Raw genomic sequence first — 15734 nt, 5'->3', positions numbered from 1 at the left:
CAAAACACTAGTTATATTGTATTCATCCCAGTGATGCCTGAGCTGTCCTGGCTGTGTGCCCTGCCCTAACCTGAAATAACAGTTTTGTGGAGATTTTTGCGGTGCTTCCTATGAAATAGAAACTTCTAAGTTAAAAATAAAGCTATTCGCAGAGTAGTTTGGGGTATAGTGTTACCCAGTAATCCCTGCTGACATGGCTTCTCCCTGATACTATACACTTTGCCATTTTCAGCTCTTCAAGAAATGACTCTTGAGTTTTAGTCCAGCAAGACCTTGCAGGCAGCTGTGTGTAATGGAAGGACCTGAACTCAGGATCTAAACATCTGGGATCTAGTCTTTAGGCTTTGACTCAGTAACCCAATCATCTTCAGGAAGTGCCTTAATCTTTCTGATCTTCAGTTTTCCCGTTAGTAGAACTCAGATGCTGAAATCTTCTTTACAGGGTTGTTGTGATAATTAGATGAGACCCTGAATGTGGAAAGTGCATTCTCTAGCCTAAGGCACTATAAAATCTGGGATAATAACTATTATTATAAGATAAGTCACTCCCCACAGCCATCCTACTGGTTAGAATACGGGCTGTATGTCACTTTTACGTTGCACAGCCCTAGGAGTAATGTGTGTGCTTGACCAGCTCAGTATCCGCATGAAATAGACGCACACTAACTGGCTTCAGTAGGAGATAATGACTGGTAGCCTGGGGATAAAATAATCATGTGAGGTGTCTGTGAAATTACATAAAGCTACTTAAGCTGTTATTTATTGGTAATTATTCTTTGACTTGTATTTTACCTTTTTTCCTCTAGAGAGCTCAGACTGCTGTCTGTACATCTTTAACCATTTTATACAGAAAGAACTTTGCCAGCTCGGTTTTTCTAAACAGAGAAACACATAGTTTAAGAAGTTTAAATAAAAGGTGTAGATTTCATGAGAGTTTATATTAGTGGTAATATACATTATCTTGTTCAGTGTTTTGTATTATAATACCTTATATTTTTAATATACATTTACACGAGACAGTTCATTTTTCTATTAACAAATGTAAGACCTCAATATTTATTTACCGTGAAGCATGTGATTTTCTATTATCTCATAAATCAACTTGCTGACTTTTTCATTTTTCAGTGCTTTGTCCAAAGTGTATAATATTGGGTGGATTTCATGACATTCATACAATTAAATGGTTCTAACTGGAGCCCAACTATGTTTCTCTTCTCCCTACTTTCCAGCTTTCTAAAATTAAATTAAGGCCCTCACAGTATTTACATAGTATCTGTCATTTAAAGCGTTCTGCATTTCAGCTGGATTCTGAAGCTATGTTTAATTGGCTCTTTCTTCTGGAAACATTCCAGCAGAGTTCAGTTCCTTTTCTAGACCTTCCAGTTCAGTACATTGTTCTTATAAATGGTATAGAACTAAGCTGCAGCTTATTTATTGCATTTGTCAGCCTTAAATTTCAGTTACTATTTTTGTCCCAGTGGTGTAGCTATTTAGAAGACTTAAGAATTGTGTTTTTCATCTACTTTGGTAGTAATATACTCCTTCCTGTTTATTGCCCTTTCACATGTCTGTCAGCAAATTTAACAAGCATGCAATTGGTTTCTCCAAGCATAAACTACATATTCAATATAAAGAAAGTTGAATAATAAATACCATATACTTGTATACAATTCATTTTACACACACACGTAGTTTTCCTGGGACTATCTAATTTTGGAAGCCTGTGCGAATTAGTCTACCGAATTATATCACCCTGCCAGTACACATGGGAGTAGAATAAAATGAATCATCAGAAGCATTGTTTGAATGCCATATAACCTTACTGGAGAGAAGCTTGAAGTTATTCCATGATTTGGGTTAACTGAACAAAAAGCTATCCCTTTTCAACATACGTCCTTTGAATAAGGGAGATACGTTTTGGGGGATTTTTGTTTTGTTTTAAACTTTTTTTTTTTAATTTTTAAATATTTATTATTTTTGAGAGAAAGAGAGACAGAGAAACAGAGCACAAGCAGGGAGGGGCAGAGAGAGAGGGAGACACAGAATCTGAAGCAGGCTCCAGGCTCCGATCTGTCAACATAGAGCCCGATGCAGGGCTCGAACTCAGGAACCATGAGATCATGACCTGAGCTGAAGTCGGATGCTCAACCGACTGAGCCACCCAGGTGCCCCATTGTTTTGTTTTGTTTTGTTTTGTTTTGTTTTGTTTTAAGTAATTTGGATAATACCACAGTTGGTACCTATTTTTATCTTTTGTGTTAGAATCAGTTTTATAATGATGATGTATCATTCCTAATCCCAAAAGGATCACAAAACATAGCTTGTTCTCAGACGCCCTAGTGTCATGATGTTCCTTTACTCCTATTTTGTTTCTTGTACTCTCAGAGCAAATGCAAGAGTGTCCTTAGAAGTTACTTGGTCTGGGGCACCTGGGTGGCTCAGTCAGTTAAGTGTCCGACTTCAGCTCATGTCATGATCTCACGGTTCAGGAGTTCGAGCCCCGTGTCGGGCTCTATGCTGACAGCTCGGAGCCTGGAGCCTGCTTCGGATTCTGTGCCTCCCTCTTTGTCTTCCCCTCCCCTGCTCACGCTGTCTCTCTCTCAAAAATAAACATTAAAAAAAATTTTTTTTTAATAAAAATGTTATTTCATTCGTATTTTCCTAATAAATTTTCTTCTCTTTATTTTCTGAAACTATTTTCCTGAAATAATAAGTACTTGTATTATCTTTAAAAAGCTTTAATATTACCTCAGAAAAAGTGTCTGTTCTTTTTGAGGTGAGTGTCTTCAGGAGAGCAAAAGGCTGTCATATAGAAAATATGAAGAAGGGTAGCCTAAATCTCATCTTGGGATATTTCTGTTTCTACCTTCCCCATCTCTTCTCATTCTTACGAAAGTTTCTGATAATTGAATATACTGCAGCATGAGTCAGAATTTTAGTCTCAACAGATAATGTGCTTCTGAGTTAATTATTAAAAGTGATCAAGTTATGCCAGGAAATGTATCCATAAAGAACACAAATGTGCCAATTGCACAGAATTATAGAATATTGGAGTTGAAATGAATTTCAAAAATGCATTCATTAGTGGTAGGTAACCAAACTAAGCATCCCTAAATATGTTTATAAGAATAAGGTTATTTTTATTATTCTCAAAGCCCAATCATTGAATCAATATTACTGTTGCATAATTGCTTATCTGAAGCTTATTTTATGAGGACTTTTGGGGAAGAAACAAACTTTATGCTATGTAGAACTTAATTATTTGAGAGAAACTGCTCTCCTTGAAACTTTCTCCTACGTTGCCTTGCGCAGTCCTGCCTCTTTATAGTTCTTTCGTTCTCAGTGCCTCTTTTGTCTCCTCTGGGGACCCTTCGCCCACTCTCCTTTCCCCAAATGTTGTTCTCTCAAGGCTTTATCCCCCTTGAAATCATCTTTCTGAATTCCTTTTCTTAGTGAGTTCATTTATCACCTGGCTGCAGCTATCAGCTAGACATTTTGTTTTGCAGACCTCCCCGGGGCCCCTACCCCCAGGGCCAGGCGCATAGTAGGTGTTCACCAATGTGTGCTTGTTGGGGGAGGTGGTGGGAGAGCGTTAAGTGAGTGAATAAACAGACCCTTATCTGTGCTCCAGCCATTTGTGTCCAGCCATTTACGGGACATCATTACTTTGATATTTTACCTCAAAAACTACTTACCCCAAGTGAACTTTAACTTTCTTACAGTTTCATTCCCACTTAAACTGCTCAGTTTCTGTTAACAGTTCCAATTCTGTTTTTTAAATCTTCTAGACAAATTTTGCAAAAAGAGAGGTAGTGATCTTTGACTTGTCTCTCACTTTCTTTCTTTGTAGTTAATGTCTTTTTAAAACCCAGTAGTTTTTCCTTCACAATTTCTCAAATGTAGCTCTTCTTTTCTATTCTTCCTCTGTCACAGTTCGGCATCTGAGCACCTCACGCCATTTGTCAGTTAACGCATCTGCTGCTGATATTTCCCCCACCCTCGAGTCATTTTGGACATGACAGACTAAGTTTTGTAAAAAGTCATTTTGTTATGTTACATTACCTTTCCCAAAGGCCGAAGAGAGAACACGGAGAATCGTTGAGACGCGTATTTCAATAAATAGATCAGATTGCAGTGGCTAGAAGGGAAATAGGAACATAAAAGGAGCAAGTAAGAACACTTGTTTGAAAGGTTTGACAGACAGACTAGACCTTTAGTAGGAGGCGTGGAGTCAGGTAATAGTTGCATTTCGTGTGTTCGTTTTTAAGATAGACCTGACCGTGTTGAAAGGCTGAATAAATAATGTTAAAAGCCCCTGGGAAGAGTCACCAGGTAAAGGAGTGATTGCGGAATTGAGCTTCTGTGGGCGAGAAAAGATGGGAGTCCAAAATACAGGAGTGGGCTACGTAGGCCTTTTTTAATAGAAGAAACTTCTATGAAGGATGAGAATAGAGATACAGAGGGAATGAAATGTTAAATAAAACAAGCGTACCTGATGGAGCTTCACCAATCTCATTCTTCACTCTTCACATCCTTTGTTTTTCCTCAGCATGTGGACATAGCGGCATTGCTGATAAAATACAACACGTGTGTAAATGCAACAGACAAGTGGGCGTTTACTCCTCTTCATGAAGCAGCCCAGAAAGGAAGGACACAGTTATGTGCCCTACTCCTAGCACATGGTGCAGATCCAACTATGAAGAACCAGGAAGGCCAGACACCTTTAGATCTGGCGACGGTGAGTCTTCATTCTGAGTTATTTAGTATTGCTTCAAATTTATACTTTCGGGGCGCCTGGGTGGCTCAGTCAGTTAACCGTCCAGCTTCAGCTCAGGTCACGATCTCACGGTTTGTGGGTTCGAGCCCCGTGTTGGCCTCTTTGCCGACAGCACAGAGCCTGGAGCCTGCTTCGGATTCTGTGTCTCCCCGTCTCTCTGCCCCCTGCCCTGCTCGCACTCTGTCTACTCTCTCTCTCTCTCTCTCAAAATTAAATAACGTTAAAAAAATTTTTTTTGATTAAAAAAAAACTAAATTTATACTTTCAGAGATGACTTTAAGTTACAGAGCTGGGGCGCCTGGGTGGCTCAGTCAGTTAAGCATCCGACTCTTGATTTCAGCTCAGGCCATGATCTCAGGGTCATGAGATCAATCCCCATGGAGGGCTCTGCACTGACAATGCAGACAGAGCCTGCTTGGGAGTCTCTCTCCCTGTCTCTCTGCCCCTCCCCCGTGCGTGCTGTCTCTCTCTCTAAATAAATAAATGAATACTTTTAAAAAATTTGCAGCAGCAGGTTTACCTTAGTGGTGCGTATTTCACTTAGAATAAGAACAAATTTCCTTCCTTCTGAATTTTTTAAATGTGTATTTTTTATATAATTCAGAACTCTATTAAGGCAAGCTAAGCAGTACACTAACTTAATTCTTTTTGCCATGCCTAACAGGGAGGGAAAACAATCCTAGAAGAACATACCGTATATCTTCAGAGAATTGCATTAGTAAAATATCTTCTAACTTTTACATTTGGCATATTGTTCAGGAACAACTGATGTTCATGATCATTTACCTGAGACTATGAAAGAGTCCAAGAAAGATTACCTTCTAGGCAGTATATTATTTTTCCGAAGATGGAAAAGTAAATTAATATGCACAATAATTTATCATTTTTTAACCTGAAGTACTTTTCCAAGCCACATCCTGTTTCATACATCTATTGCTGATTAACAGACCACTTCAAAACACTTAGTAGCTTAACCAAAACTGAGTGAGTGGAGTAAAACGGTGATTTATTATTCCTCACGGTTCCATGGGTCGGCGGCTCAGCGAGGCAGTGATACGTGCACCTGCCTTCAGCCAGGACCTCAGCTGAGCTGCGGGGTCTGGGGCGGCCGTTCATCCTACAGGGCCTCTCTCCACGGAGCCCCTCCTGAGTCAGTAGTCCAACCTGACCTTTTTTTACAGCATGGAGACGCCTTCTAGGAGAGAAGTCGAAGCTGCCATTTCTGTTAAAGCCTGACTAAAAGCCTCAGACATTACTCCCTCTATGTTCTCTTGGTCACAGAAACCCGCGGGGCATCCCAGATTTAATGGAAGGGAAATAGATGCCACCTCTTGATGGGAAGAGCGGCACACGGAGGAGGGAATTAATGGCTTTCTGTTTTTGGAGGCTCCTACGTAGTCTCACAGCAGTTGTGCCTAACTGTGAAGTTAACAAATAAGCTGGCCAAATTAAAGTGGCATCCTTGTAAAATGTCTCCAGATTAAAGAGGGGCCCCTGGGTGGCTCAGTCGGTGAAGCGTCCGACCTCAGCTCAGGTCATGATCTCACAATTCGTGGGTAAGAGCCCCGCGTTGGGCTCTGTGCTGAGAGCTCAGAGCCTGCTTGGAATTTTCCCTCACCCTCTCTCTGCCCCTCCCCCACTCATGCTCTCTCTCAAAAATAAACAAACATTAAAAAAAGTCTCCAGATTTTAATTATACGTTAAATTATTAAGTGTGCACTAAATAATGCACAATGAATAAAAATCATTGTTGTTATTTAAACAGTATACAAAAACATACTGTAAGTATAGAAACTCCTTCTAAAGAAAAGATTGAGAATTAACACCCTGCAACAGGTTCTTTTTTTAAAAAAATGTTTTTAAGGTTTATTTATTTTTTGAGAGAGAGAGACAGAGTGCAAAGGGAGGGGAAAAGGGCAGAGAGAAAGGGAGACACAGAATCCGAAGCAGACTCCAGGCTCTGAGCTGTCAGCACAGAGCCCGACATGGGGCTCAAACCCACAAACAGATCATGACCTGAGCCGAAGTCGGATGCTCAACTGACTGAGCCACTCAGGAGCCCCCAACAGGTTCTTTTTTAAATGAGAGATGAGGGGCATCTGGGTAGCTCAGTTGGTTAAGCATCCAACTCTGCATTTCAGCTCAGGTCATGAAATCAAACCCTCAGTCGGGCTCTGCGCTGACAGCATAGAGCCTGCTTAAGATTCTCTCTCCCCCTGTCTCTCTGCCCCTCCACTGCTCACCTGTGCATGCTCGCTCGCTCTCTCTCTCAAAAAAAAACAAAAAGATGAACTTCTCCTTTAAATACGTGTGTGATTGTGTGATCAGTATGAACAGCTGTATGCACATGTAGTGTTAAAAAACATTCCAGAAGTCAACATAGTCTACATTCTACACTCTTAGACTTTTTTTCATAGTTAACTCTCGAATATGTGGATGTGTGTGTAGCGAGAACATTTAAGATCTATTCTCAGCATATTTCAAGTATATAATACAGTTTTATTAACTGAAGTCACCAAGTTGTACATCAGATCTTCAAAAGATGAAATATTTTTTTAAAAATTATACAGGGATTCCAGGTCTACCTGTAGAAACTGCTGGGACTTAAATATGGAGAACAAACTGAGGGTTACTGGAGGGGTTGTGGGAGGGGGGATGGGCTAAATGGGTAAGAGGCACTAAGGAATCTACTCCTGAAATCATTGTTGCCCTATATGCTAAGTAATTTGGGTGTAAATTTTAAAAAATAAAAAAGAAAATTTAAAAAAAAAAAAAAGAAAAGAAACTGCTGGGACTTTTTGGAGCCAGGGGCTGGAAACAAATGATCAAAAACCAATAGGCAATAATGAGGCACTTGCCAAAGACTAATTTCAGAATGCATTTTGTCCTTAATGAAAAACTTACTGTTTTAAAATATAGTATTTGTGTGTGTGTGTGTGTGTTTGTTTTTTGTTTTTTTGTTTTTTTGTTTTTTTTGTATTACTCTTTTTAGGCTGACGACATCAGAGCTTTGCTGATAGATGCCATGCCCCCGGAGGCCTTACCTACCTGTTTTAAACCTCAGGCCACCGTAGTGAGTGCCTCTCTGATCTCACCAGCATCCACCCCCTCCTGCCTGTCTGCTGCCAGCAGCATCGATAACCTCACTGGCCCTTTAGCAGAACTGGCCGTAGGAGGAGCGGCCAACACAGGGGATGGAGCAGCGGGCGCAGAAAGGAAGGAGGGAGAAGGCGAGTATACTTGTGAACGCGTATTTGGTTTTGGGCTTTTTAAATGAATAGATTTCACTTACCTCTCTTAGTAAGTATTGAACACCTATCTTAAAGACATCCTGTCTGTGAGTCTTCGTATACACACCAGTTTATAAGAACTGTCTTCATAGACTAAATCTTTCGACATCAATCTTGTTCTTACTTACATATATTCCAGTATACCCACTTTTAGCCATAATATTTCATTTAACTACTGGTGAGTCTTATTATTGAAATTATATAAAAAAAAAAAACCTGAAAGATGTTTAAGGAGTGGAAACTGAAACAATAACTGGTAAATTCAATTTTTAATTCCAGCTATTAAATATTTCACTAAAAGCATTAGATTATAATATTACGATTAATATAAATGCTACTGATAAGATAAATTCTTCTTTTACTTCTCTGCCAAATTCAGAGATAACCTGAAGTGTCTGAATTAAATTTATGTATTCTGGATTATTTTTACGCTGTATAAAATCATCTGCACAGCCAAGGGTGTCAGAGTCATGGCTTTAAATAAATACTGTAACTTCCTTTAGATTGATCAACTGCTTTCTGAAAACTTCAATGTGTTTCTTTTAGTTGCGGGTCTTGACATGAATATCAGCCAATTCCTGAAAAGCCTTGGTCTTGAACACCTTCGGGACATCTTTGAAACAGAACAGGTAAGCTCTCATATGTAGCTGAGTCTTTTTTATTAAAAAGTAATAGCTATTAATTGCTATTCTTTGTTTTTTACTTCTTAATCACTTAGTCAATATGTTAAAACTCATCAAATTTCTAAAGAAACCAGGGGAACCCAGTGTTTTATTATTCTCCCCCAAATTGTCTAATAGATGGTGGGAGTTATTAACTGTTACTTTGTTATAAGCCGTTTGACTCTGTATGTTTTATTACATGTCAAAACTTAGGCCATGAAACCACCTCGGAAGAGTGTTTTCAAAATCTTCTTTCATTATTTTGTTTCCAAAAAGTGTTGTTCCTTATTCATCTCGATATATTACTGTTGTGACTTGACTCCACTTAAAACCAATGACAAATTTTATATTAGCAAAATCTTCACAAAGTACTTATCTGTTAAATTTGGAAAGCAAAATAATTCTTAGATAAGTGTACCTTTTTAAAATTGCCTCTTTAGGAAATTTCTGTTGTCCAGTTGAGTCCAAAATAATGTTGAACCTAAACTTGGCCACACATTCATAGACCTGTCCTATTTTCACATACATCTTACATGTATATGAAGGTCTTAATATGAGGTCATCATTAGGGTATTTATGAATTAAGACCCTTCTGTTTGTCATTCTGCTTTTATACAGGATAATGAGTTTTTAACTTATCAATGATTTTATTACCAGGATCAGTGTTAAATATTGAAGAATAATAAGTTCCTGAGTTTAAATTGACTGTTAGTTGCTACTGTATGTAGAATCTTAAAATGGGAAAGGTGTTTAGAGATCATTAAGTCACTTTCCCAGATCCTACATAGGAATTACTCTTTTAACGTCCATGTGGGAAGATGATTTATTACACTTTGGGGAAGTGTAATAAAACGCTTGTAATTTAAAGTGTGCCCAAATCTGCCCCTGTGTATAATCCATTAATTTTATGTTTACATTTACCTTGTTTTGCATAGAAATCTAATTTCTAGTCTACTTAACGTATTAGTTTCATAGGGCTGTTACAGGAAATTACCTCAAACTTGGTGGCTTAAACAACAGAAACTTATTCCCTGGCAATTCTGGAAGCCTGAAGTTCAAAGTCAAGTCGTTTTTTATTTTTTGTTTTTTAATATTTATTTTTGAGAGAGAGAGAGAGAGAGAGAGAGACGGGCAGGGAGGGGCATACACGCGCACACACACACACACACACACACACACACACACACAGAATCTGAAGCAGGCTCCAGGCTCCGAGCTGCCAACACAGAGTCTGATGCGGGGCTTGAACTCACGAACCGTGAGATCATGACCTGAGCCAAAGTCGGACGCTTAACCGACTGAGCCACCCAGGTGTCCCAAAATCAAGTTTTTGACAGGTCTGCACTCCCATGCCTCTGCCAGCTTCCAGGCCCCTTTGGCTTATGGCTGCTTTTCTGCAGTGCTTCCATGGGCACCTTGCCTTCTCTGTCAGCCTCCTCCTGTGTATCTTTTAGAAATACGCTTGCACTAGATATAAGGCCTACCTATATAAAACTAGATGATCTCCTCATTTCAAGATTCTTAACTTAGTTACATATGCAAAGACCTAAAAAAAGGTTTCCAAATAGGTCCTTCATAAATTCTGGTAATCAAAACATGGAGAGCCGCCATTCAGCTCACCACAACATGTTATATAGCCTCTCATATATTTCTAAGACCTAATCAACTTATCATGGACTTAACCCTTCCAGCCACCCACTCTACAAAGCTTCTCCTATTTTAGGATAACTATACGCTTTTTTTCCCTAGTTATTCTTTATATGTACATAGTTTCCAAATTCTTCACTAGCCTCTTTGCCCCATTCTGGGTTTTTTGTAGGCTTATAGTCAATTAGGAGTTCATTAAAAACACCATTTCTTTTTTCATAGCAGTTATACTGTGAGGATGTTCTAATGTCTTGTCTTTTTTTTTTTTAGCTTAACTTCTTTATAGTGCTTATTATGGTTCATCTTTTATGCTCTTATTGATCAAAACGGTTGAGTAGAAATAGCACTGGACTAACAGATCTTGGTTGTGATTATTTTTCTTATTAACTATGTAAATTGGGTAAGGCACTTAACGTATCACTCCCCTTAACTATAAAGTAGAACACCTTCAAATGTCCAGACAGTTAAAATTCTCAGTCATGCTGTGCTTCTGTGCCAATTTTTAGAACATGCTTTAATGAAGCACCAGATGTGTCTTTGTCTAGTGGTGAGGACTTTATAAATTTTTTTTAATGTTTATTTATTTTTGAGAGAGACAGAGACAGAATGCGAGTAGGTTAGGGGCAGAGAGAGAGGGAGACACAGAAGCAGAAGCAGGCTCCAGGCTCTGAGCTGTCAGCACAGAGCCCAACGCGGGTCTCGAACCCAGGAGCTATGAGATCATGACCTGGGCCGAAGTCGGACCCTCAACTGACTGAGCCACCCAGGCGCCCCTAGTGGTGAGGACTTTATAAACTTCTGTAGTTACTTTTCCTTTAGCTTCACCTACCATTGATTTACCCTCTGGTTTAAGATTTCTTCTGAGAATATTCTAAACAGTAAGAATGTCTTCCCCTTATTCCCTTCCTGAAGGTATGAAAGCTGTTTTAAAAGCATTATCTTCTGATAAAGCCAAAAGATATATCTTAATGTATCCCTTCTTCCCAGATCAGACCACAATAACTGTGAAATTTTACACATCTTTGCTTAATAAACCAAAGACCCTAATTCACACAAATAACTCCAAGTGACTATTTAAAAATTTTCAAAGGATTTCAGTTTCTACTCTTGCAGTTAGTTTGCACATAATCTTGTGTTTTATTTTTTTCTCTTTAACTTTATTCTCTCAGTAACTGATTTCCTATGTCATGGTTATCTCCTTATTGATCATAATACTTTAGTCTGTCCTTTTGACAGCTTATCCTGTTTGGTCCGTTGTATTGTCTTTTGTTCTGAGTAAATGGTTCCATCGATTTTCTTTTTGCCAGAATAATGTCTATATCTTTTTAATTAATATGTTGACTATTCCATTTAATGTATATTGCCCAGCACGGCGCCTTTACCACAGACAAATGATTTTACCTTTCTTTGTATTGAACTGTGTTCGTGTTCTGGCCCAGTCATCAAGCAATCAAATTAATTTTTATTTCCACCGCCAAGTGTTACTTGAGTAGCCTTTAGTTATAGAGTAATTCTGTAACCCTTTCTATAGTTCACCCATAGAATTTTCTCCCATTAACATTCTATATCAGGGTGTGAGTATGTGATTGATGATGGTCGAGATATTTGTGTAGTGAGGGAAGGAGTGGGTATAAACATTATATTCACTTAATTCTTTTCTATTTCTCTTAATCCAGAGAGTTGTTCTGTTTCCTGAGATGTTTTGACACATAAGATCTCAGTGCCTCTGTTCCTGCTCAAGGATACTTCTCTGCCAATGGAGTGGGGAATATAGTTCTTTTACTCCAGTATCAGGAAAACTGCCTTCAGAACATCATAGCCTCTTATCTTCACCTCTTATCTTCACAATTATTCTCTCAGACGTCTCTTAACTAACTTGGCCTGTTTGAACACATATACTTTGCCAAGTAATACATACCCAGGTCTTTTATAGTTAATGAAATATAATACCAGTGTCACTTTCGCCCTTCCTTTATGACATAGCTTCCTGATTAGAACACTTTTTCTATGAGAAAGGCTGATTTGATTTACACTGCAATTCCTAAACAGAAATGCTATGACTTAGAAGACTTTTTGTGGACATATTTATGGGCAACCTATATATTTTCATGAAAAGTGATCATATAAATTTTTATTTCAAAATCGAAAGACCAAGGAATGGACTCAAGACATTGAATTGTGCACATGATTGTAAAGTTATTTCTGCTCTGACCTGTATCCTTTTAAGCCTAAGTAAAAGAAAGGGCTTTTTCATTAAAACTCTACTTTCTTTGTGCAATAAAGCTCTACTTTTTCTCTCTCTACCCTAGAGAAAATGAACAGATATTAGAAACAAAAGGCAACCTGCCTAAAATGATGCTTGCTTTATATGCAAGATAATTGCATTGATACATGGATAATCCTTATTTTAAAGATTATAATTTGATTTTTTTAATTGAAGTATAATTGACCTGTGGCATTTATTAGTTTCAGGAGTACATCATAGTGATTTGATATTTTTATACATGATAAAATTATCCCCATGATAAGTCTAGTTACATCTGTCACCATACAAAGTTATTACCATGTTATTGGCTATATTCCTTATGCTGTACATTGCATCCCCAAGACTTAAGTATTTTATAACTGGAGGTTTGCACCTCTTAATCCCTTTCATCTGTTTGCCCAACTCCCCACCCCTACCTCCTCTGGTAACCAAGTTTCCTTCCTATGTCTGTGTGTCTGTTTCTGTTTTCTCTTTTAGATTCAACATATAAGTGAAATCATATATTTGTCTTCCTCTCTCTGACTTATTTCACTTAGCATAATACCCTCTAAGTCCATCCATGTTGTCGTGAATGGGAAGATTTCATTCTTCTTTATGGCTGAGTAATATTGTGCATAAATACACCACACCTGTATCCATTCATCTGTTAATGGACACTTGGGTTACTTCCATATCTTGGCTATTGTAAATAATGCTGCAGTGAACACAGGGGCTCATCTGTCTCTTTGAGTTGGTGTTTTTATTTTCTTTAGATAAATACCCAGAAGTAGACTTGCTGGATGATAGGGTACTTCTATTTTTAATCTTTTGAGGATCCCCCATACTGCTTTCCACAGTGGCTGCACCAGTTTAAATTCCCACCAACAGCAGTTCCCTTTTCTCCACATCCTTGCCAACAGTTGTCATTTTTTTCCTTTTGAAAGTAGCTAGTCTGACAGGTTTGATCAATTTGATTTTAATGTGTGCTAGATATAAATATCTAGCGCAAGAAACTTGTGATTTCCTAGATATAATAAAGTTATTTTTGAAGTAAAAGATAATTTTCAAAAAAATCTATCTCTAATAGTATAAAAGCCCTAAATCTTGGACCAACACATCTAACCTGCCTTATATTGGATATTTACATTTCTTTTATTGATAGGATAATCTCAGATTCACCAATTTTCAGACTTTTGGGATAATCCCTACTCCTATTCCTTTTTTTTTTTTTTCATTAACCATTTCTCTTTACCAGGCCCTGTCATCTCTTTTTGAAATTTTTCTCTGATCCCTCCCTTCCACTCCACTCCATCTTGACCTTGTTCACACAGTCCCTTTCCCTTCCAAACCCTGCAGAATGCTACCATCCTCCTCATCAAATACAACTTTGATTGTGTTGTCTGCTGAAACAGCTCCCAGGAGCTTTTGGATACTGTCTTGACTTGATCTAAAAAGCCCATTAAGATCTATTCCTAGCCTGCTGCTCTATCCATCCCTTCTTTTTTCCTGTGTGTATGTTATATGCTCACCCTCTTGGACTCCAGTGCTGAGAATCTCCCAAATGTTCTGTATTCTCTTACTTGTTTTTCCTTTTCCGTACGCTGTTCCCTTTGTCTTAAATACCCTTCCCTTCTTCCGACTGATTAGCTCTTGCTTCTTAGCCAAGCTGTTACCTTCTAAGAACCTTTCCTGACCACCTTCTTGTTCCTTCCATCTTTTCCAGCCCTACCTACAGCCTTGATCAAGTAAGAACCTTCCATAGAGTTCCCATAGGATTCCTCCAAAACATTTACCAACCTGTACGGTATTTTAATGTTTACTTCTCTTCTTGGTAGAGGACATAGCATGAACTTTTGTGGTACTACCTTGTTTGTTTACTTGCCCCAGTCCTTTACTACCAATTTGGGACAGTTATTTAACTTTCTGAGCTATAATGGGAAGTTTTAGAATTAAATGCTTAGTTACTTTTTAAGGAAATACCTAGCATATAGAAGGTATTCATTAAATATGTATGAATAAGTGAACAAATGAACAGTAATCTGAATTCCTTAGCTTTATCGTTTCAGGTTTTCCAGTGGCCACTGCCTGATAAGTATGGGGACGAATTGGGTATCATGTAACCCCAAGCAACTAAATGTTATTTTAGCTTTCCAGTCAGCCCTTTGAAGAAATATAGGCAAGGGAAAGACCGATACAATCCATCTCCGCTGTTGCGTGTACTGTTTTTATGACTTCTTTGGGCCTCAGTTTCCTCATGAGTACATCAGTAGTACTTCATGGGTGATTGGGAGGAGGAATTGAGCTATTTATTTTATGGATGGAGCTATATAATCAACAAATATATTAAACATTCTCCGTTTCTTTTCTAAAACCTCATAGAGAGCACTCTATGCTTTGCTGGCCTGGTTTCTGCTGCTTCCAGATATACACAATATGTAGCTATTCAGAAAAGCTTAAGGTTTCTTTGGATTGAAGCTACCACATTGATTGAGATCCTGTTTGTACATCAACTTTATCTGAACCAAAGTTTAGAAGGAAAAACTGAGACATCAGTAATGTAGTCAACCTTGTGCATGGCTTCCAATGCGTATTAAATTACATGTAGCTAAAAATGTACAGGCTCCTATTATGGTGTGAACTATTCTGTCTCCACGATGTATATTTCAAAACTGTTGCTTTTTAAGAGCTCTGCTCAAAATTTCCTTTTGGTGATTGGAAGCGAATTGCCCGTTTTGTACAATGGAGCAATCATTTCTCAAATGGCCACTTAAGAGCAATATAGTAATTATTTCCAAAGAATGAGTGGTATATGCTTGCTGCACTGAGATCAGACTCATTATAAAATACTTCATTCTGACAATAAAAATCAGCAGAACTCCAGGCTGAATTTGTCAGGTTTTTTTTTTTTTTAATGTTATGTATAACTAAAAAGGTAGAGAATGCTATAGATAGATAAAGCACATCTCATTTGAGTTGGGAAAACGGTGTCTCTGAAAGGATTTCTCAGTTTTTCAAGGAAAGATAAAATTAAAGGCTGATCTTGTAAAGTAGTATCTGCACTGTCAGAGGGCCAGCTTCTTCTGAGCCAGAAAATTGCATGTTCAGGCCCCTAG

The 15734-nt window shown here is 38.2% G+C and overlaps 1 protein-coding gene across 1 annotated transcript in view; it reads left to right on the top strand.

Annotated features, from left to right (window-relative positions):
- Positions 1–15734, top strand: part of TNKS (tankyrase) — a 210691-nt gene that overhangs the window by 176161 nt on the left and 18796 nt on the right. Inside the window, exons 18-20 of the mRNA XM_047092410.1 lie at positions 4550–4738; positions 7770–8007; positions 8614–8696. Coding sequence (XP_046948366.1) covers positions 4550–4738; positions 7770–8007; positions 8614–8696 — 510 coding nt within the window. The remainder of the gene's footprint in view (positions 1–4549; positions 4739–7769; positions 8008–8613; positions 8697–15734) is intronic.

Source organism: Lynx rufus, unplaced genomic scaffold (assembly GCF_022079265.1).
Source record: "Lynx rufus isolate CCGP_SWC_20201006 ecotype Redwood Valley unplaced genomic scaffold, mLynRuf1.p SCAF_3, whole genome shotgun sequence".
In the NCBI taxonomy this organism is placed as follows: Eukaryota; Metazoa; Chordata; class Mammalia; order Carnivora; family Felidae; genus Lynx; species Lynx rufus.
Note: the sequence above shows the minus strand (reverse complement) of the source record. Positions and strands in the feature narration are given on the sequence as shown.